The 24084-nt window shown below is 46.0% G+C and overlaps 1 protein-coding gene across 5 annotated transcripts in view; it reads left to right on the forward strand.

The window, feature by feature from the left end:
* The window catches only part of CHRDL1 (chordin like 1), a 641585-nt gene that overhangs the window by 460077 nt on the left and 157424 nt on the right, over positions 1 to 24084 (forward strand). For 3 of the 5 annotated variants that reach the window (XM_085608178.1, XM_085608180.1, XM_085608179.1), the window contains one exon: positions 7494 to 7574. The exons of the other annotated variants lie outside the window; for them this stretch is intronic. In XM_085608178.1, the coding sequence (XP_085464304.1) occupies positions 7494 to 7574 (81 nt within the window). The remainder of the gene's footprint in view (positions 1 to 7493; positions 7575 to 24084) is intronic. 5 annotated transcript variants of the gene reach the window in all.

The raw sequence follows: 24084 nt of genomic DNA on the forward strand, positions 1-24084 counted from the left end.
CAACTATAGTATTCTCCCTCGTTCAGGAAGTGATCACCGTCCCCAAGTCGTTATCCTTAACATTCAGCCAGACTTTCATAAATCTGCCTCAATGACATGCCCAGGCATCTACACAGAAAACCTAAAACGGCTAAAATGGAACGATGATATCAGCCCTAACATCATGGAAGCCTGTTCGGTATTTATTTCAGGAAGTATCGCCGCAGCGGTCTTTTCCATGGGTGCGTGGTCATCTTTCTGCTCCCAACTAACAAGCTGCTTTCCCTCCAGCCAACACGCGCATAAGGCTTTTGTTAGCCACCAGTTCCAAATTTCCAGTTATACTAGGGCACTGAAAAAATCTAGAGACAAAGCTCTGCGCTCTCTCAAGTCATCCCCAGGAAATACTGAGCTTGCGAATGAGTATAAAACAATCCAAAAACTATTTAGGGTCGCAATACAATCTGACAAACGTTGCCATCTAGCCCAATTCTGGTGCAAACTTCTATGGGAGAGTAAAAGCTGCAACCCCAAAAGATTCTGGGCCCTAATCAACCGCCAAAGCGGTAGCTCCTCCGGATCCGGATCAGCAAATATCGCAGAAGCGACCTGGTCTGCCTATTTGACTGACCACTTTAAGGCCTCTGATGTCTCTGTGTCTACAATCTTACCCGGTTCTAAACAACTGTCACTCCATCCACAACTGAACAGTAGCAGCTCGATGGTCCGTTTTGATCCACGAGGTGAAGATCTGCGAGTCACTCAAGAAACGGTCACCAAAGTCCTTGCAAAAGCAAGATCCGACGGCGCTCCCGGTCCAAACGGCCTACCACAGTCCCTGTTCAAAACAAATATTGATTTATGGTCGCGATATTTATCCAATCTCTTCAATTGTGCACTGACCAGTTCAACCATCCCGGATTCCTGGCGAGGGGCAATAATTCACCCGATTTACAAGTCTGGCTCTCATGCATCCCCAAACAATTATAGACTAATAGCTTTGTTAGACATCGAAGCCAAGCTCTTTGCAGGAACATTATTGGGGGAACTGAGACATTGGGTAGAGCAGAACAATCTGATTCCATTGAACCAAACTGGCTTCACTGCCTCCTCGGGCACCATGACCAACTTACTATCACTGTCTATCATTGTCAACAAAGCATTAGTCACATCTAGCATGGTTTTTTGCTGTTTTATAGATTTTAAAGCTGCATTTGATCGGGTACCAAGGGCCGCACTATGGGAGAAGCTAAAAAAATGGGGGATCCCAGATAAGCTCCTGGACGCGATCATCCAACTTCATTCGGGCACGTGGGTACAAGTGAAGTTGGGGACCGGCACACATCTCTCTCGGAAAATTATGACAACTAGAGGAGTCAAACAGGGATGTGTGCTGGCCCCCCTCCTTTTTAATCTGTTCATAGCTGATCTGTCATCCTCCCTTGAGGAAACAAACAGTCATCCGCCCAAGATGGGAGGTGTCCCGATAAGCAATCTCTTATATGCCGATGACTTGGTCCTCTTTAGTTTGACACGGGTAGGGCTGCAGAGGCTATTAAACAGACTGGAAGCCTATACAACCATGAATGGGTTGGAGGTCAACTTAAAGAAAACCCAAGTCGTCACTTTTGGTAGAAAGCTATACCGTGGGGGTGGTTGGCAGTTTAACAACTCTAGCCTTAGAATAGGAAATACCTACAAATATCTTGGGGTCACTTTTGACTCTAGGGGTAACTTTAACCAACAGCGTAAGGTTATCTCAGTAAAAGCCATGAACCTACAGGTAAGCTTCTGCAAGCTCTCAAGAAATTTGTCTGGCCCAAGCCTGTCCCCATTATTGGAAGTCATGAGAGCAAAAATTGGGCCCACTTTGACCTACGGTGCTGAGATTTTTAGGGGGAAATTAAACTCCTCTTTTAACCATCACGTGACGAAACTTTACAAAAAAATCCTCCACCTGCCCAAATCAGCTTCTGCTGCTCAGATCAGACTAGAATTCGGTCTATTAAATTATGAAATTTCAGTCACTGGTCTGTATCTAAACCTGTGCCACAAACTGAGACAGGCAAAGCCAGGATCATTGGAGTCCCTAATTTGGTTGGATATTTCCCAGACAAATCATCGCGGCTTATACAGCCACCTTTTTAGGGATTCGATCCGTGAAATGTCTGCCGGTGCGTTATGGGACCTCAATCCTAGTAAAGCAGCATTCAAAACTAGTATTAAGAACTGCATTCGAATGAGGTCCTTGATCATCGATAAAGCCCAATTTGCCAAACGCAGACACGCCTGGGCAACAATGTCTTCATATGGTCGGTTAGCCCCCGCATCTTATTTATCCTGCACTTACTCCTTGCACCTAAAAATCAGTTTTATGGCCGCCAGACTGGGTGAATGGCAATGTCTAAAAGATCTTCCCGTCTGGCGTCGTCTGTCAGAGGACGTAATCTGCAGGGGGTGTGGCATGTCTCCCGAAACCATGGAGCATATAGTCTGCCTCTGTCCATCTTTCTTGTCACAACGCAGACGTAAACTGAAAACTGAGTGGAACAGGCTGGGAATCCGATCCTGCAGACAAGCAATCATTGCAGCATTAATGCCAGAAAACACAGTTCTAAACATCGCTTTTACAATTTTCTTACAAAATGCTTACCGCTCTTTTAAGTAGTTATGGGCTGGTTCGTTTTTATGCTTGTTTAAGAGCTATTCCATTTTTATCCTGTGATTTCTTAACTGCTGCTTACATTTTTTTATTGAATTGTTGACTTGCACAATTGGCTGTCATTTTACGGTCCATGGTTTGCACTTATGGTCCTTGTCAAAGACCTGAATCTAAATGCATTTTAAATGTTAAACTGGTCATTGTACTTCGCACACTAAGTCCTTTTCCATTGATAGATTGGAGAAGTTTTTTATTGTACCATGAAGTTTCCATTAACTACTGTTTTTATGTTAAGGTTTTGTTTTAAATGTTTTGCTGCGTAATTTTGAGGTGACCTTTTAAAGATATTTTTATATCTAAATAAAGTATACCTACCTACCTAACAACAAGCACTGCAATGCATTTCTGAAGAAAAAGGCACCACATTCAGATCCAAAGTATACATATCTGTTTGTACACACAACATGCCCCTTATACATGTCAGTCTGGTGCATCTTCAACATCAGCCAACAAATCATTTAATCTAGATGCTCCGCGGCGAAGTTCCCCAGTTGGTGATATACAGATGTCCCCGCCGTGTGTGTTCCATGCAGCCAACTTGCGATCCCATTTTTGGGGTCATCCTCTATGCTTAAAAATGTCTTTCTCTGCGACCATTGCTCTGTCCATGTCAGCGGCCCAATTTCTAACACATGGCATCCCCCCAACTCTGTGCAATATTACGTTTAGCAATTGCCACCCCAGCGAGACCCATGACTTCTCGGTCTGAGTGAAGTCAGTGGCCTCCCAAATATTCAGCAGACAGAGCTTCGGCGATATCATCAGAGTCTTACCCCCGCGGTCTGTAAATGTGCTTTGGTGGCTTTTGGTCCTTCTTCCCATCCTGACCAACACCCCAGTCAACAAATAGGTGCGGTGTAAGATTTTAAGCTGGACCAATCTCAACCTCATGGGGATTGCTACCTCTTTGGGTGAAGCTAGGGAGTCTCGCCAATCGTCTTCATCTAACTCTCCCAGATCTGTCTCCCACTGTTGCCGCAGACGCGCCATGGGGCCCGGTCGGTTATTAATCAGTTTTTTGTATGTGAGTGAGATAGCCTTCTTATCCATAGGGTTGAATAGCAACCTATCTTCAAGTGGAGAGGCTTCAGGAGATGGGTCGTCCCGCGGTATTGCTGTTTTAAGTGCATGACTGATCTGCAAATATCGGAATGTTTTGGTTTGTGCAAGGTCGTACTCCTTCTGTAGAGTGGCAAAAGTGAGCAGCCCCTTAGAGTTCCATAGATCCCCAGCCTTAGAGATACCAATGAAGTCCCATTTGTAGAAACCAGGGCAGGCACTTAGGCGTCCCAGTTATTCAGGTTCCCACAAGGGGGTTGCACAAGGTATTATATTGTGTCAGCCCAATTTTTTGTTAACCCTATGCCAGGTTTCAATCGTGCATGCTGTCTGTCCAGTCAGGTGTCGTTTATTGGCATTTGTGTAGAGAGCTCTATTAAAGCCGCCCTGTCCCATGAGCCACCAGTCGGAGAGGAGACTCGGTCTCCCCTATCCCCATGCGCCCAAGGATTTATCACCACTAATTGAGATGCCTGATAATATAGTCGTAGGTCCGGCAATGAAATTCCCCCGTCATACCACCCCACTGACAGCTTGTGCAGCGCTATGCGCGGAGCTCGCCCATCCCACAGCAAAGCGCGCACGGCGCTGTCTATATTAGAAGAATAGGAATCCGGAATCCTATCGGGGGTGTTCTGTAGCACATAGAGGAAATGAGGCAAGGCCAACATTTTAAAAAGGGTAGCACGCCCCAGAAGAGTTAGCGGAAGGGTGCACCAGTGTTTAACATCGGAGGGGAAGCACTTCAAGGAGCCCTGTAAGTTCATGTCATAAAAACGGGAGGAATCAGTTGTGATGTAAATGCCTAGGTAATGAAAGCCCTCTCATTTTATCAGGGTCTGGTAACCTTTCGGTATTCGTGGTGGCGAGCCATATACTAGATATAGTTGTGATTTGGACCAGTTTATTATATAGCCCGAGTGGTTGCCGAAGATGCAGAAGATGTGGAGGATACGATGTAGGGTAGGTGTTGGAGCGGCCATATATAACAGTAAATCGTCCGCATATAATGAAATTCTGTCCTCGTGATCATTGGTCAACTTGAGTCCACAAACTAGGGGGTCACCTCTCATCCAGATCACCAGGGGCTCAAGCATCAAAGCAAATATTAAGGGCGAGAGGGGGCATCCCTGCCGGGTTCCCCTGCCCAATTGAAATTTTCTGGAGGTGTGTTGGTTCACCACCACTTGGGCGGTAGGATCAGTATACAATAGCTTGATCCAATAGATAAAATGGGGCCCAAAACCCATTCTTTCTAGGCCCACGAATAAATAGTTCCATTTGATGATATCGAAGGCCATTTGAGCGTCCAGAGCCTACAGGGCCACACCTTCCCTAATCGTCTGCTGTCTGCCCAATTCACCATGTAGGCACCGGAGGTTCAGAGCGGTGTTGCAGCCTAGCATGAAGCCGGATTGATCCGGATGGATCAGTCCGGTGAGCAGGGGGGAAAGTCTGTTGGCCAGTAGTTTTGCGAGTATTTTAGCTTCTGTAGTGAGAAGAGAAATGGGTGAATATGCCTTGCAACCAGCTGGTGGTTTACCCGGCTGGTGGATAACCACTATTGTGGCAAGCTGGGCCTCCTCTGGTAAATCCCCTTTCTCATAACTCTCTAAATACATTTGGCATAAATGGGGAGATAGTTTAGAGGCCGTCGGTTAAAAAAACTCAATTGGGATACCGTTGGGCCCATAGCCTTTCCCGAACGGATATCCCTAATGGCCAATTGGATTTCTTCATCAGTGGGATCTCCTCCCAGAGAGTCCCTGTCTTCCGACGATAGAGAGGGGGCCTTGATGGTGGAGAGAAACTCCCGAACCTCAGATGTGAGATTGTTGCAGTAGATGTATACACCGAGTCGAAATAAGTGGCAAATGGTTCTGCTATTTGTTGAGGATTGGTGATTTCTACCCCATTAGGTCCATTTATTTGATGTACCCACCTCGATGCTTGCTCTCTTTTTTCTAGCCGGGCCAGAAGCTTGCCCGTCCTATCGTGACATTCTTAATGTTTATTTGACCAGGTACTCAGTCATGGTTTAAAGTATTTTGGACACACATGTTTTACAGTATTATAACACAGAGTAGGAAGGAGAACGCTATCCGCAACCAATATATTCCTACTGTAGTTTAAATGTATCCCAGCAAATACTGTAAAACAGTGGGTTCATGCACCTGCTGCATGTCACAGTTTTGAACTAAATAAATAAATACATTGTTTGTAAGGAATGCTGATCCTGGTAACACATTCCTCAGAGTTTTGTCCCTTGTCCATTATCTGGCCCAGCGGCTTGCTTCTCCAAGAACTCAGCTACTTGTAGTGTTCAAGGTGCAGAGTAGGTATTACAGATCCATTGCAAAACCCTCAAATACCTTTTAATTCATGTTGCAGTCCACATACTGCTTGGGAAATATTAAAATCTTCTTATGCATGCTTCATCTTTTTTGTTGGTAATCATCAGAGAAGCATCCTCTTTCTTTTCCAAGGTGAAGCTGGTATTATGTAGTACTTTTGGTCCATTTGGTTTAATGTCAGCCACTGCAAGCACCTGCATATTTGTGAAGCTCTCAGGCAGCTGTGCCTAATAAAAAAACAAGCTCCAATGTGCTGAGGAGTGCGCCGACAGACCTTACGCTGACATCTTTGGATGGCATTAGCAGCTGCTGAGATGACGTTTAGAGGTGGAGCCAGGGTATTATTAATGTACGAAGCAGCATGTCCTTAGAGCTTTCCTGCCCGGAACGCCGGGACCATTCATCCATGTAGGATGTTATTGGGATATCAGGGGGCAGTCTCTTTTTGCCATCTATGATCGAAGAATTGAGAATCTGAAGAAGTCAATTTAAAGTCAATTTAAGACTTTAAACAGGCAGTTCAGACTCTTATAACCCCCCAAAGTGGAATACGGAAGTTGCGCTCTCTGCGGCCTTCCCAGAGGATCGACAGCCCCCCTTAGAGCGTCAATCAATGCAGCAGCGAGACTCATCACAGGCTCCAAAAGAAACAGTCATATCTCCCCTGACCTTCGTGCACTCAACTGGCTTCCTTTTGAGGCCAGAATCCATCTGAAAATTGCCTGTATGACACACAAGGCATTACATCACAAAACCCGAGATACTTAGCGGAGAAATTGATCCTATCGGGTGGCAACAGAAACACTAGAAGCTCCCACAAATCTTCTACTGAAACCACCACGTTTTACCAAGAAGAAAACATATAACCGTACCTTCTCAGGAATGGCTCCCAGGATCTGGAATGCCCTGCCCCCAGAAACAAGACTGAACCCATCCACGGCATCGTTCAAAAAAGAAGTCAAATCGATTCTCTTGGCTAAATTCAATTGAACTGTTTCATACATTCCTTTAGAAACCTGCCAATATGTAATAGCTACCACCAATCTATTTACTTTACCTATAGTGTTTTTATTTCTATACATGTGTATTCTACCTAAATCGGACCTGTAAAGCGCACTGTATGTTATCTATATCTGCCCTGTAAAGCGCTCTGATATCCGCAAAGGTCTTGTTCGCGCTAGGGACTACACTCGGGACTGGAGTCACTGGCAAGACATCTTTCCAAAGTAGTTGGTACCCTCTCATGAATTATTTTTAAAAAATGAAAATTGGGGCAACCCACAAGGGCATCCATGTGGCAATGTTTCTTTTCCATAGGTCGTTCTATTTGCCAGAACTATGTTGTTATGTTTTGTTATTTAATCTTATAACATGTGCAGATACTCCGAGGAGTGTCCCGGTGCGAGCCCAAGGAGAAGAGGAGTGGATGCCGAGAAGTGGTGATAAAGTTAGTCAAACAGGTAGGTCTTCAGTTTTTTTTTTTAAAAGACCGAAATCCTGAATACTGCGGAGAGCCAACAGAAGTGAGTTCCAGATCGTAGCCGCTCTCGAAACAAGTGAGCTGCCCCTGTCCTATTTACCAATGCTTTACCTGTCTTACTGTTCCGTATAGGTTCTGTCAGTGCTTAATTTGAGCCGGTGGTTTCCGGTGCTCGGCACCAGCACTTAACTGTCTACCTCGGCGCTTGTGACAGTCTGTCATAAGGTGCCGCTCTCTGGATAATTTATAGATGACCACAACAACAGTTAATTATTAATTCAACATACATTCAAAAGGATTATCTCCCCCTCAAGTTATTCTTATAGCTTTGAGGGCATGAAATAGTCCGAACTGTCACACATGTAAGAGTTTGATGGTTAGTAGTTGTGCTGTTACTATCACTGGCAGCATGGCAGGGGCAATGTGTTGTGCAAGCTGCAGTGGCCTCCTGCGAGAGCCCTGGCACTTATTTCTTTTTACAAATTAAGCACTGGGTTCTGTGCTTGATCGTTTATCTTGGAAAGAGCTCTCTTTTGAAAAAAACTTTGCCTCCGAGACACCTATGAGGAGTGAATCAGGTCAAAGTAAGAAGAGTAGCTTTAATATGAAAAAGGAATGCTTTTAAAGCTTTTTTCTACAACAGATCCATCCATTTTCTTTTGAGCTTTCTTCTAATGTTCTGTAGGAATTAAAAAAAATTGGGCAGGCACTTGGCCTCTGTGTTCACGTTCCTTAGATCTTTGTTCTATCAAAGTGCTCGCAGCAGTCGCCAATTATCGGGTGATGTGTGCATAAAACATAGACCCCCAGGTAGGGATGGAAGGAGCGCTGTAAGCAGTGGGTGAAAACTAAGGCTACATTTTAGACAGATATTGGAAGGGGGTCTGTGCAGCCGCCATCCAGAAATGTATGCACCGAAGTCTGCGTTTTTTTTTGCTACTGGGGTGAGGGTTGAAGCTTTCCATCAAAGGTTTACCATTTCAGTGCTTTGGTTAATGTGATTGGCTGGAACACCAAACTGGCACACCCGTCATCACAATCTACGCTCCAATCAGAGAGGTCAACTCATGGAAGGTTGAAAGAGACACCCGCACACCGGCTTTTAGCCAGTGGCCTAACCCAAACGATGGGGCCTCCCTGCGGAATGTGATGAAGGGCCCCTGAGTGTCCCATATTTCACAGATATTCATGGGCGTTTAACTTAAAGGGCCCCCCCCCTGCACCGCAGGGGATGCAGGAACCTGATTTTAACCCCCTGCTTTTATCAGGTTGAAGGTATCCAGGGAACACATCCGCAGTGCAGTTTTCATGCTGACCTCCTGATGACTTTCCGGCCAATATCCCCCATTACATGCTGAATTGGGATCACCCATGACCTCATCATAACAATAATGAGGAACACCCTTATTAAACTCTATAAATGATTATTCCTGAGGCCAGAAGAGCTACAATAGACGGCTTTTAATGTTTGCTCCAGGAGTTCCTCCCAAGCCACGGAAAGGCCTTCCTGCAAATTTCAGCTATGCGGACTCATGGGTGTTTATACAGACAGGTCTGATGAAGTGTTTGATCACCCGCTAAACACAGTTTCAACTGATAAGGAACGTGGGTGTTCATTTTCAGGGCAATATCCCTTTCAGGCACCAGGTTTGCAATATTTAGTTCTTTCGGTGTGGAAACATCTCTTATTGATTAAAGCACTCGTGACTCCATTTTAGACTGTGCCAACCCCATCATGGTTAATTAGGAAACATGACTGCATGGCAACAAGGAATGCAGAGTTGTGGCACAGGACTCCTTGCTCATGAGAACTGGAGCTCCATTAGCTCTCTGTGGCCAAAATGCATTAGTAAGCCAGGAGTAATACAAGGTGTAAGTCACATATATTCATGGGAGAATCTTGGTGAATTGGGCCCTAAGTGGCTAACTCAAAGGGTCTACAGAAGAATATTCAGAATGTCCAAAGCAGCAGTTGACCGGAACCATGTGGTCATTCTTGCTGACCCTCCACCATAAGGAAGACTAATGGTGAAGGATGTTGTTCTTTAACAACAACACCCTCTTTTGTATTTGAATGCTGCAGAACAAAGTACTTAGCTGAGCTAGTGCCTCAAACATGGTACCCACTCAACAAAGGATCAATGCCTTCAGCTAGGCTGCAGCAGCAACGTCACTGACGGCACAGAGACACCAGGCTGGCAGGTGGGAATCTCCAAATCTGTTGGGCGGTCTTCCACCAGTGGAGACTTTAAATGAAGTAAGTAGAAACAAGGCCTCCCCCCTGTGCTTAGTAGGAACCTGTGCCAGTTATTTATTAGCAAACAATGGTTCAAGATGAGCTAATGTTATTATATTTTCAACACTATTTCTTGGTAAAACAATTAAACTTGATTTAGAGTTTTACGGATGAGTTACGCAGTCACAAACATGATAGATACCCCCATTCATCTTAGTACAAGTGCATTATATCGAATGGCACTTGTAATATGGAGGACAGGATATTCATCACGTGTGTGATGAAGTAACGCGTCCACCAAACTCTAAATCAGACACCCTTAATGTGGAACATTCCAAAACGTAGACAAAAACACATTATTTGCAAAAATTTTAATCAGGTCAAATCAACAAGAGAGCTATGTTCCACAATGAAATGTGACAACACATCAGAAATGTGTATGTGTATGAAACAATAGAGTATGGTCAAATTATCCTCAGTTATCCTGGTGAATCACAAGGAACACCCGTCTATGATCGTTGTTTTCCTGCAGGATAAGTGGACTGCTGTGTTGGTGATCATTCAGGCGGAGGAGATGTAGGACTTCAGAATTGATGACACTCAGGGTTGAGGCTCTGGCTAATAGTGATTAGGAAGTGGCAGCTTCTGAGCCCCAAAGATGTGCTGGTGAACTCGCTTTGTCTGCAAAGGTCACCTGTGGGGGCTCTTGTGGCTCGGGCGCTGCTAAATCTTGTGATGCGAATGTTTGATTGTCCGAAAGGGCCCCAACCCGCTCAATTGCTTTGATGGGGCCCTCCATGGGCGATACTTCAGATATACTAAAGTACTTGAGTTTGTATCCTGTTCTCGGGCGGAGTCCTTCTCTTTGAGATTATTGTGGTGCGCTTTATTTTGCAGGATGTTGGAGGGCTTCACTGTGGTTTCTCCTCTGTTTTTTCTTGCTCTTCTAAGCTACTTGCATTCCCTCTTTGAGAGGGATCTTCGTGGGCATGTTGGAGGAACGTATGTGTCTAGCAGTTTTTGGTGGAGTAACTGGTTCTCAGCTAGGACATCGGGGAAGTAGTTAATTTGTGCCCCCATTGTCAATTTTGGCTCGTTTTTGGACTTATTACTTTCTGTGGGCTCATCCTCTTTGTGGTGAGAGTTCGGCAAGCCTGTTCATAGGCTCTTAGGCTAATGATGTCTCCCCAGGATCTTAAGGTTAGGAGGGAAAGGAGAGGTTTTTGAGACCTTGACTTCATCCAATATTTCTGATAAAATTATGTGAACTAATGAGAGTAGGTCCAGTGTTAATGCACATTGGCAGGAATGGTAGGTCATGGCTGGATCTTGTTGTAATCTTTTTTTTTTTTTTGAAACCGTTTATTGCACGATGAAAAAGTTACAGGCATGGGCCTACAACCATCCGGCCGGCCGCTAGAGTAACAAAAGGCATATAACATACATACAGTGAGAGTCTCTTGGCGGAACAGATTGGCAAATCAGATGATATCAATAGCGTAGGCCGCATAACTCCTAGCCCACAATACGGTTTCCTTTTGTCAAACAGAACAACACAAAAAACCACACCCGCAAGGCAACCCGCGATCCAAGTGACCGTACATGCTCCGTAAATGGGGGATCCTAACCAGCAGCAAAACTCTGAAGAGGGGAATGGGAGTATAGCAGGGACTGGGGAGCCACGTGCCCACGGCTGAGGGAGGGGGTCGGCTAAGGAGATGGGGCTGGCGAGGCTGCCGGTAGGAGTGGCGGCTCACAAATACCCCCACGGTAGGCGTTCCAGGGGCTCCAGATTCTCACCCACGCCCCAGGCTTACCCCTCGCCACATACACTACTTTTTCACGAAACATACACCAATCCATATGTTCTTTCCAGGCCAACACCGCCGGGGGCCTCTGGGATCCCCACAATTGGGCAATGTCACGCTTCGCTATCATGTATCCCAGAGTCACCCACCGCGTCTGCGGGACCGAATAATCATTTGGTTCCCACACATTCAGCAAGCATCTCCTCGCTTCAGGCAGCAGTGCAACACGCGTAACCACACGCAAAACCTCATGCACACCACGCCAGAATCGCTCCACTTTCGGGCACTCCCACAATATATGCATGAAAGTTGCCAAAGCACCACAGCCGCGCTTACACAATCCGTCACCAGCAAAGCCCATACGTAGAAGCCTCGGCCCCGTGACGTAAACCCGGTGAAGGATCTTAAGCTGGACGAAACGAAGGCGAGCCGGGATGGCCACCTCCTTCGGAGAGGCCACCGCGGAGATCCAATCCTCGTCGTCCAGCTCCAGCCCATCGGCAACCCAGGCCTCGCGGAGGCCAGTCAGCAGGCACGATCTGTCATTGATCAGTTTTTTATATATAAGGGAGATCGTGCTGTCTGGTACATGGCCATCCAGCACCCTGTCCTCTAGGGGGGAAGACTCCGGAATGGACGCAACATCCGGGAAGACGGAGGCCAGCGCGTGGCGGACTTGTAAGTATCGAAAGTACTCACTGCCTTGCAGCTGAAACTCCGTCTGCAGCATCTCAAAAGTCGTGAAACCTCCCCTCGTCCAGAGATCTCCCACCGTGCTGATTCCGATCGTGTCCCACTTCTCGAAGCCCTTCGATGTCCACAGGGAGCCCAACCTCTCAGACGCATATAGCGGTGACGCCCGGGTCAAACGGTCCTTCCATCCCAGAGCTGCATTAGCCGCGTGCCATACACGCACCATGACACGCGTCGGTCCCGTCAGACGGGAGTCGGGCGTGCCAGAATAGAGCGCTCGATTATAATCGCCACCGGGCAGGAGCATCCTATCCATTTCAAATGCCGGGTTCAAGGCGGGCCCGTAAAGGCCATGATTGATTGCAGCTAGCTGGGAGGCCCAGTAATACCGTTTAATGTCCGGGAGGGCGACCCCCCCATCGTACCACGGGAGCGTCAATTTGGCCAGAGCAATACGCGGCCTCCCGTCCCAGAACAGGCGCCGCTGCAGGCCCTCCACCTCGCGAAAGTAGCGCGCTGGTACCAAGTCCATAGTGTTCTGGAGGGCGTACAGAAAGCGCGGCAAGGACATCATCTTAAACAAGGCCGCTCGGCCAAGTGGCGAGAGCGGAAGACGCCGCCAACGCGCGACATCCTCTCGCAAGCGCTGGAGGGGGGGCAACAAGTTCCGCTCATAGCGGGCCTCCGGGTCTAGAGTGATATATATACCCAGGTACCGGAACCCCTGGGAGGCAATCTGGATCGGGCAGTCACGCGGTAGGGCCGGAGCCTCCCCGGAAAGCACATATACGCAGGATTTCGCCCAGTTGATGACAAGGCCTGAGTTACGCCCGAAGGAGCGCAAAACATCAACCAGGACAATCAGCGATTTGCGCGGGGAGGCGAGATACAAAAGGATATCATCGGCGTAGAGGGACACGCGGTCCTCATACTCAGGGGTCCAGCGGAGACCACGGATAGAAGGGTGCCACCGTAGCCACTCCGCCAAGGGCTCCAAGGCCAGTGCAAACAGGAGCGGCGACAAGGGGCAACCCTGGCGCGTGCCCCGCCCCAGCGCGAATGGGGCCGAGACTCGCCCATTCACCACCACCTGCGCCAATGGGCCCGAATACAACAATTTGACCCAGCTAATGAACCCCGGGCCAAATCCGAATTTCGCCAGCATCGCCCAGATGTATGGCCATTCAAGCGTGTCAAACGCCATGGTGGCGTCTAAGGACGCCAAGATGGCCGGCTCTCGCACAAACGGGACACGCGCGAGCACCCCGTGCAAGCGTCGCAGATTAAGAGCCGTGTTGCGATGGGGTATAAATCCAGATTGGTCTTGGTGGACCAAGTCACCCACCACACCGACCAGCCGGTTGGCCAACACCTTGGCGAGGATTTTGGGTTCCGCGTTCAAGAGCGAAATTGGCCTGTAGGATGTGACCCGCTCACGGGGTCTCCCCCCCTTGTGTATCACCACAATCGTGGCCAGACGCTGGTCCGGCGGGAGGGAACCCTGCGAGTGGGCCGCCAGGAACATCGCTCGCAGGTGGGGCGCTAGTACATCCGGGCGCAGCTTGTAAAGCTCGATGGGGAGACCATTAGGGCCCATGGCCTTGCCGGACGCGACCGAGCGAATAGCCAGGGCAATTTCGTCCGAGGTGGGAGGAGCGTCCAGCGAATCCCTGTCCTCCACTGAAAGGGAGGGCAGCGCTATGTCCCGAAGCAGGGAATGGGAATCTTCCTCCGAGCAAGGGGAAACCGGGGAGTACACCTCGCGGAAGTAATCCGCGAAGCAGGAGACGATGGCTTCCGGCTCGGTGACACGCGTACCATCCATCCTATCAATCAAAGGAACCACACGACTCGCTCTCTCCCTCTTATCCAACCACGCAATCAATTTACCCGCCTTATCGCCCACATCATACAATCGTTCCTGTTGCTCTCTACTGAGGCCCCTGGCCGCCTCCGTGACGAGGGCCCCATAGGCCGCCTGCTTGAGGTGCAAAACATGCAACTTGGCATCCGTTACCCCGCTCCCCAGGTCACCCTCCAGTTCCACAATCTCGGCCTCCACCCGGGTCACCTCCTCCCGCTCACGCCTCCGGGCATGGGAGATAAAGGAGAGGGCCTTCCCTCTGAGGACTACTTTAAAGGCCTCCCACAGGGAGATGGCCGAAGGGACAGACCCCACATTCTCGTCAAAATAACGCTGTAAGGATTTAACCAAGTCGGCACGAATAGTGGGGTCTCGTAAGTACCATACATTGATTGGGGCCACCCTGCCCTCCCCCCTCGGGAAGACATCAAAATGTGACAATAATGGGGAGTGATCCGAAATACCCCGCGCCAGATGGCACACCTCTCCTACCCTCCCAGCGTGGGCCGCCGGGACCAGGATGTAGTCAAGTCGCGAGAGGCTACCATGGGCGCCCGAGTGGAAAGTGTATTGCAGCTGCGTAGGGTGCTTTAGTCGCCAGCAATCCACCAGGCCCAGTGTGTCTAAAAGGCCGGACAGCCACGCCTGTGCCCGGGGGAGGTCCCTAGGGGGGTGACGATCCATAGACCCAGAAACTACCGCATTGAAGTCCCCCCCAACCACCAGCAGGCCACCCGGGAGGTCCAGGAGGAGGCGCCCCAGGTCTGCAAATGTAGTAGCTTGTAACCCAGGCGGGACGTACACTGACATAAAAACAACCACTCTACCCTCCATTCTACCCACCAGGACAGTGTAACGTCCCCTCTCGTCATGGCGCACCTCATCAATCTCCAGCGGAAGCGAGTTCTTGATCATGATACCCACCCCCCGCGACCCCGAAGTGAAGCCCGAGTGGGCCACCAAACGATAGCCTCGCCGATTCATGGCATGGAAGGAGTTACCTATAAGGTGTGTCTCCTGCAAGAAGACAACATCTGGCGATATACGTTTCAGGAACTGCAGGACCACACCACGCTTAATCCGATCCCCCAGGCCGTTAACATTCCAGGACAACACCGCCAAGTCCCTACCCCCCATCATACGTAGAAGCAATCAGTCGTCCCCCACAGAGCATTTCGAAAACAGCAATACAGTAAAGGGTTTGCCTTGCGGTGCAAACAAACAACACACCCCCGCCCCCCCATCCCAACAGAACTCCCCCCTCCCTGCACCCCTGCATGAGCCCAGTTAGCCCCCCCAAAGTGAAGTGTGCCTGTCGCCCCATAGAGAAAGACTAACTAGCCCCAGAGGAGGAGGGAAGCCCCCAACAGACCCCGTACAACCTCCATAGGAGGGGAACATACACGATCGAGAAATGGTAAAGAAGTATTGTCCCGAGCAGGGCCTATTATTCACCCCTTAATTCTGATCCGGCAGGCCCTCTCCACCGCCCGCACCCCCCCCACCCCCCCGGCCCCGATCATCAGGCAGAGTGTCCAACCAGTCCCCAGCCGCCTCGGGGCGATCAAAGAAGTGCGTGCGACCTTCCACCTCCACCCTTAGCTTAGCTGGAAAGAGCATTGAGTACTTTAGGTTCAGGTCCCGCAGGCGACGTTTGACACCGAGAAAACTGAGTCTCTGCTTTTGGACCGCCGGAGTAAAGTCTGGGTAGAAACGCACATCCATGTTGTCAAGCTTGACCGGTCCCTGTTGCCTGGAGGTCTGCAGGATAGCGTCCCTGTCCCGAAAATTAAAAATCCGGGCAATGAGAGGCCGCGGCGGGGCACCGGCCTTCGGCCTGCCCCCAGGGACTCGGTGAGCACGTTCAACCGCAAAAAGCTTACTCAGGCCCCGGGGCTGCAGATGGGTAAGGATTAGATCTTCCACAAAAAGGTCGGCGGCCTCCGCCTCTCGTCCCTCCGGCACCCCCACAATACGAACATTATTCCTCCTGGCCCGACCCTCGGAATCCTCCAGTCGCCGGTCCATCAGGGCGCTCGCCTGTCCAAGCCGGCGCACCTCCTTTTGGAGGGCCGCCACATCTGTCTCAAGGCCCGTTGTGGTGTGGGTCAGGGAATCGACCCGGTCATTCGTCTTAGACAGGTCGGCCCTCACCAGGCTCACATCCACAAGGACCGAGTCTATTTTTTGCGCTAGGGTGTCGAAGCGCTGGTCCACCGAGGCCTTCATCTCCGCGATGGCGCCCATGACGTCCCGGAGGGTCAGGTCCACCGGCTGGGCAGGCGTCTCCGTCAGGCCCGCCGGGGACGTGCGCGATGTCTCCGGAGATCCCTTCTGGAGAGTGTAGCGGTCCATACTATTGGATTGGTGCGCCGGGCCACGGCGGGTCGTCTTCACCTTCGCCCGGTCGCCATCTTGTTTGGTGGACATGCTTGCTTTCCCACCGTCGTGCCAATCTCCTCAAAAGGGCCGATAGACCCGTTCACGGGGCCCGGGGGGGGGAGGGCGGCCACCGCACCGCAGGACGATCCACAGCAGGCGGGTCAGCTGGGCACCTGGACAAGACCACACCACCGCACCCCGCTTCGAGACCCTACCTCGCTGGAGGCGAGGAGGGCGCAAAAGTGAAAGTGAAAGCGCGGGGTACGCGAGTCACCCAGCCGTGCCCGCCGCTGTTGTTCACTTTGTCCCCGGATCGCCCCACTACTCCAATCCGGGGGGCCGGCACGGGGAAGGCCGCAAGCTTCGATCGGCGCTCCCGCCGGTGTTCGGGGTCCGATTCGAACACGGAAAACGGGTGGCGCCTCCGCTCGGGTTCACCGACACAGTCCCCTCAAAAAGGACAGGATATAGCCAGGATTAATTCAGGAGGTCGCGGAGGTCCTCGGGAGCCTCGCACCTACGCGGCCATCTTGGTTGCGCGCTAGGCTCCTCCTCCTTGTTGTAATCTTTAATCATATTGTTCAATGCCTGCAGCTTTTGGTAACTGCCCTGGACATGCATGGCGATGGTGTTTAGGAGGTCAACTTTTATTTCCAGTTTGTCTGCGTGAAATGTTAGTGCCGACAACAATATCATCTTCATGGTGTTCAGCAAAGGACTAGATGAACGTAATTGGAAGGGGAGTTGTTGTCTCAGAGAAAAGCCTCTCCGTTTGATCGAGTGGAATATTAGATCTGAGTTTGAGTTCTACAACATAGATACAAAGATACGTTTTTTGGCAATGGGAAAGGATCCACTCTGATTGTTGGGATGCCGATGTTTCAAACTCCGGTGTAATTTATTGGGTCATCATCAGGATGGAGTAGAATTTCTGGGCACCCAAGCACTCCAGAAAATCATAAAAAAACACAAGAATTAGGAAGAGTGAGAACAATGGATGAGAAAAACGTACTGAGCCTAAGGTGCTGATATCACTGTAAAAACACAATAAGAGGGAAACATTTTTGTGTAAAAAAAGACCGTGTCCCAACAGTGAGTGGAGTAGGTGCTAGAGGAATAACATTAATAGTACTTAGATAATAAAGCTTTTGGTAAGTGTATGAAAATCACTGTAAAAAAATACACAAAATATTAAAACTAGTAATGAATTGTCAAACATGACCTGGGACATAGCGCAAGGCAAAGTCAATTTGTTGTGTAAAAATGGAGTTTAAGAAAGACACCTAAACAGAAAGAACACTGGAGCAGTTGATGCACGGCAGTGTGAGCAGGTGAACTATTTACATATTTTTGAAGATGGCTTCGTGAGGCAGAGTGCAATGCCAGTAAGGGAACAAATGTGTCATAACTAGAAAAGCGGGAAAACAGTACAAAATTAATGAATGACATAATTTTGAAAAAAAATATTTTACATTTTTTAAATTTGTGTGGAGAAAGAAGCAAACCTGCAAGTCCCTATTAACCCAATAGGGACTTGCTGGTTGTGTATGATGTCCAATCTAAGGCAAAGTCAGTGAGTCCCACCCATATCTTGATCCTTTTCAGCATGTCATGGATCACCATTTCGTAGGTGGCCAAGATGTCGAGGGGTATGGTGGCTTTTGGTCTTCTATTCATCAAAAGACAGCAGTGGATTTTTAGCCAGTAGGATTTTGGTTCCCCTTGCTTTCATGAAGCCAGATTGGAGGTCATGTATGATGTGATTAGATTCAACATATTCGTGCAGCTGTCGCGTACCCTGTCCGTGATCTTGCTGGAGCGAAGTAAGCTAGAAATGTGGTCGTAGTTAGCCAAGCTTGCCAATTGGAAAAGGTTTCTTTAACAGTGGTGTGATGGTTGCAATGCATCATTTATTGTTCTATGCTGTAAGGATCCATTTATCAAGGTTGTCAGATGTACCTGGAGAGGTATTAATATTTTATATATCAATTTAATTAAACTTTATGTACCAAAAAAATAAATAAAAAAAATTCTGCTCTTGCCATCATTTGCCACCTTCCCCTGCAAAATTATTCCATCTTTGATTTCATATTAGTTGTGCTCATTAAATTGCTTTGATTGTTATGCCAACATTAGCTAAGTTCCACTGGCAAGGCCTATCTGCCTTAGACCCTAGAGCAGTGATTTAGTGGTCAAGATTTTTGTTTAGTTATTAAGTGCTTTGGCGTAGTCAGTATATATCGATAACAAGGTGCCATTGTACACCCATACCATTTGCTTTACCTCCATCAGCTTAAAACCTGCTAAATTAACTATAATAAATGCTATAAGACTTGAGGCACAAAGATAACTGCATGTGCAAAGACATTGGATTATTATGGATATATATTTATTACCTACTGGCAGTCGCCAGTAGGTAGTTATAGTTAGGATGTATTTTTCATAGGAAGGGTGTTTTTTCATTTGCCAATAACTTTGGTGTTGTTTGATGAATCTTCGCGAAATTTTCAAAACTAATTTGCCACTCACTTCAGCTGTTGTGTTGAACATTTTGGGGTGATCCATCAAGTGGGGGCCAAAAAAAAGGGTGTTCCAAAACGTGTTTTCTTTATGTCAATTCCCGTAGGAAACTGTAGACACAGCCACAGCCCGAACTGCTGAACAGAATTACACCAGATTTGGCAGAAAGATAGCTGTTGGTACAAAAAGCGCCCTTTATGTTAAATGGTTTAAATCCATTCCGTATTGTCGGAGATATATAAAGAAATTTCTAGTTGTATATCTGGGGATGCAGAGGATCCGTGACCACTCACGCTCTCGTGCTGAGATCTCATTGGCTGCCAACACTTCAAACCAGGAAGTGTTGACAGCCATCTTGTGACCTGTTGAACCGAGCCACATAAAAAAACATTAAAAAAAAAAAGAAAAGGTGGCAGGGTAGAAACAACCTGACCCCCTAGGCCTCTTGGGGTTGTGGGGGTCCCACAGGGAAAAGTAAATAAAAAACATTTAGTCTGGAGTCGCACCAGATCCGCGACTCACGCCGAACTGGTTGTAGGAGTGGCTGTATGGGTGAGTGAATGGTTGTGTAGGTGGCTGTTCGAGTGAGCGAGTGTGTGTGAGTGGCTTTTTGGAGGACTGAGTAGGTGTGTGAGTACTGGTATAGGTCTGTGAATGGCTATGTCAGTGGTTATGGGGGTATGTGAGTACAAGAGATTGTATGGGGGTGTGAGTAGGTATATGAGTGGTTCTGTGGATGATGTCATCAGTGATGCCATTTGAGATGTCATGAGTGATCTAATGTGTGAGGTCATAAGCAGCGCATTGCGGGGGCATAAGTTATAGCTAGCTCAGGTAACTAGAACTGCCAAATTTCACTGGTTCTGTATGAGTGAAATCTGAGCCTAACTATAACGTTCCTGTAACCTTTGTTTTTTTCAGTGAATATATATATAAAACAAGCATGGCGTTTGCCGCACTGCACTCTATTAAGATATATATATATATATATATATATATATATATATATATATATATATATATATATATATATATATACATACACACATATATATATATACATACATATATATATTTATTTTATATACATATATATACATATATCTTCGGAACAACTCGGCAGTGTCCCCCACCAAAGTATCCACAGAACAGAGGGATTCCACAGCACGGCAAGGCAAGTGATTTAATTTATGTTTATTTCATTTTTTTCTGACACCAGGTGCAAAAACAACAGGGACGGTCAACGCGTTTCGGCGAATGCCTTCAACTGGACCATAGAGTCCCCTTATCTAGACAGTCTTTTTAAAGTGATAAAGTGCAAAAAAAGGGATTACCTTATTTGTTTCCATAGGCTAGAATGTTAACCCACATTTAGCTTATGCTAATATGGCATATAATGAGTGCCATTTTCTTTCAATTTTACTTTTTTGTTTTGTATTTTATATTTTCATATTCAAAACAGTATTGGCGGTATTTCCAGTGAAGTACTCATCCTCTTATCGGGATTAAAAGAATTGGAAAATATTCACATAAAGACATAAAGCATGAAATGCTTGAGAATCATCAAAGTCATGCTCATGTTTGTATACACACTCAAATTAGAGAGAAATACTGAGTTTAAGCTCCAACTGGATTATAGATCGAACTCTAGATATAATTGATATTAAGATAAAATCAAAAAAAGTTACAATTAGTAATAAAGACCATGGCCTCAGGTGGCTCACTCCCAAGCAATTTAGTTCTTAAAAATAAGGAGAAAGAAGAAATAGTGGCCTGTGCAAGGTGCAGATTACATATCAACAGGATATCAATTCAATCTATCATTAATTCCTATTTAACATGTATCCAATCTTTGGACACGGAAGTTATACGAGAATAAGGTGCAACAGCCTCATGAGACATATTTTAAAACCTAAGAGTTAAAGTAACTAACACATAGTGCAAAATATGTTGTGCAAAATAGCAGTTTCAGCCTCATGAGATATATTTTAGATCTTACGAGTTACGGTAACTAACACATAGTGCAAACATATTGTGCAAAATAACAGTTTCAGCCTCATGAGATGTATTTTTAAATCCTACGAGTTAAAGTAACTAACACATAGTGCAAATATGTTGTGCAAAATTGCAGTTTCAAGATTAAAAATACTTTTTCTTTTTCAAATTTGATATATTCAATATTTCTCATAACTTGAAAAAACATTTTTTATGTATTTGCTCGGGAAATTCCACAGTCTAGTTATTAGCTGTATATATTTCTAATAGTTCAGTCTTTTTTCAGTCTTATTCTCACAGTCATGATTTTTTAGGGCTCATCCTTTTCATCCTCTCGGATTTCTCCATGAGCAATTTGATTGTCACGGTTAGGACTTCCATAGTTTTTATAAATGAACATGTAATTCTGCATCCAGATTTTGGCCAAGAGGTTTTTCTGTTCCCAGGGCTAATATGAGGTTGGACTCTGCTCTTCTGAGTTCCAGGGTTTTATCACCCCCTCTTTCCTTTTGTTTCATCACTTTAGCTCCAAAATAGCGTAACCCTTGGATATTCCCTTGATGTTTTTCGGAAAAATGCTTGGCCATTGGGTACGCCAAATCTTTATTTTTAATTGCTCGTAAATGTTGCTGGATGCGCAATTTTAATTTATTGATGGTGCTCCCGACATACAGTTGTTTACAAGGACATTCTAAAATATATACCACGTGTTTTGTTTCACACGTGATATGTGCAGTGATCCATTCCTTTTTTCCGTTTGCCAATGAATACGAAAGTGTGTTAATTCCATGTTCGCACGCTTTGCATTTGGAACATTTCCAAAATCCAGGTGTTGTCAACCATGTTCCTTTTTCCTTTCCGGGTGTATTCAAATGACTCTGTGTCAGGATGTCACCTAGTGAGGAAGGCTTCCTATAAGTTATTTTAGGAGTCGATGGAAAGTTCCTCTTTAATGAATCGTCAAGCAATAATATATTCCAATTCTTTTTAATGATTTTCCTTAGACAATTGTTTTCTACATTAAAATCCAGAATGATCCGAATTGTTTCATCACTATCCGGATGATCTTGTTCTTTCAACAATTCTGATCTGGGCTTTTCCATCATTCTGTTCTTTGCTTCTTCTATGACTTTCAGGGAATAATCTCTTGCCAGAAATCTAACACCTGTGTCTTCTAGATTTCTCTCTATATCACTGGTTTCTGAACAGTTCCTCTTTATGCGAAGCATCTTGCCGTATGGAATGCTCAATTTTATATATATATGTTTCTTCAGAACAACTTGGCAGTGTCCCCCACCAAAGTATCCATGGCACAGAAGGATTCCACAGCACGGCATGTCAAATAATTTAAAATATATTTATTTTTTCATTTTTTTCTTCTTTGACACCAAGTGCAAAAACAAAAGGGACGGTCGACGCGTTTCGGCAGATGCCTTCAACTGGACCATAGAGTCCCATCATCTATACTGTCTTTTTAAAGTGATAAAGTGCAAAAAAAGTTACCTTGTTTATTTCCATTAAACACATAGACTAGAATGTTAACCCACGTTTAACTTATCCTAATATGGCATGTAATTACTGCCATTTTCTTTCAATTTGCTTTTTTGTTTTATATTTTCTTATTCAAACATTGTTGGCGGTGTTTATCAGTAAAGTACTCCTCCTCTTTTCAGGGTTAAAGGAAGTGGAAGACATTCATATATAAACATTAAACATGAGTTTCTTAAAAGATCATCAAAAACATGCTAGTAATCGTATCAAAACTCAAATTGGAAAAAAATACTAAGGTTAAGCCCCAACTAGCTGAAAATTGAACTATAATTAAGTTGATATTGGAGTAAAATCAAGAGATTACAATGAGTAATGAAGACCATGGCATAAGATAACTTGTTCCCAAGCGATTTCAATTAGTTGTAAAAATGGGGAGAGAGAAGAAAAAGTGACACGTGCAAATTACATATTGACAAAATATCAATTTGGATCAATCATTACTTCCCATTTGGCATGTTTCCAATGTTTGGGCAAGGAAGTTGTAATGGAGTGAAGTACTTTATACAAACTATACCTTATAGGCCTGTGTTTTTTTTATAAAGAAAGGAAATTTTAATAGCCTCATGATATTTTAGATCCAAAGAGTTAGAGTAACTAACACATAGTGCAAATATGTTGTGCAAAATTGCAATTTCAAAGTTTAAAATACATTGTCTTTCTCCAGATTAATATTTTCAGTGTTTCTCATAATTGAAAAGAAAAAATATTAAAAAGATATATTCGCTTGGGATATTTCACAGTCTAAATATTCAATGTAGCTGTTTCTAATATTCAGTCCATTCGCAGTCTTATTCTCGCAGTCATGGTCCTCTCAGGGCTCTCTTACTCCTATTAACCATGAAAAAATGAGTGAAGATTTTCTTCATGTCTGATGATTGTCCAATGATTAAGTTGGATATCATGTTGGAAAGATGATGTTTGTCACTAGCTATTATTTCTTCTCTTATCTCTCTCACTCAACTTTTCATCCTTTTCATTCTTTCTGATTTTTTTCCTCTCTGAGCAATTTAATTATCAAGGTTCAGACTTCTGTAGTTTTTATAAATGAACATGTAGTTCTGCATCCAGGTTATGGCCAAAAGGTTTTTCTGTTCCCAGAGCTAATATGAATTTGGACTCTGCTCTTCTGAGTTCCAGGGTTTTATCGCCCCTCTTTCATTTTGTTTCATCACTTTAGCTCCAAAATATCGTAAACCTTGAGTATTCCCTTGATGTTTTTCGGAAAAATGCTTTGCCATTGGATTTGCCAAATCCTTGTTTTTTATTGCTCGCCGATGCTGCAGGATGCGCAATTTTAGTTTATTGATGGCACTCCCAACATACAGTTGTTTACAGGGGCATTCTAAAACATATACCACGTATTTTGTTTCACACGTGATATGTGCAGTGATCCATTTCTTTTTTCCATTAGCCAATGAATACGATTGTGTATTGATTCCAT

The sequence above is a fragment of the Triturus cristatus genome, chromosome 5_2 (genome assembly GCF_964204655.1).
Source record: "Triturus cristatus chromosome 5_2, aTriCri1.1, whole genome shotgun sequence".
NCBI lineage: Eukaryota > Metazoa > Chordata > Amphibia > Caudata > Salamandridae > Triturus > Triturus cristatus.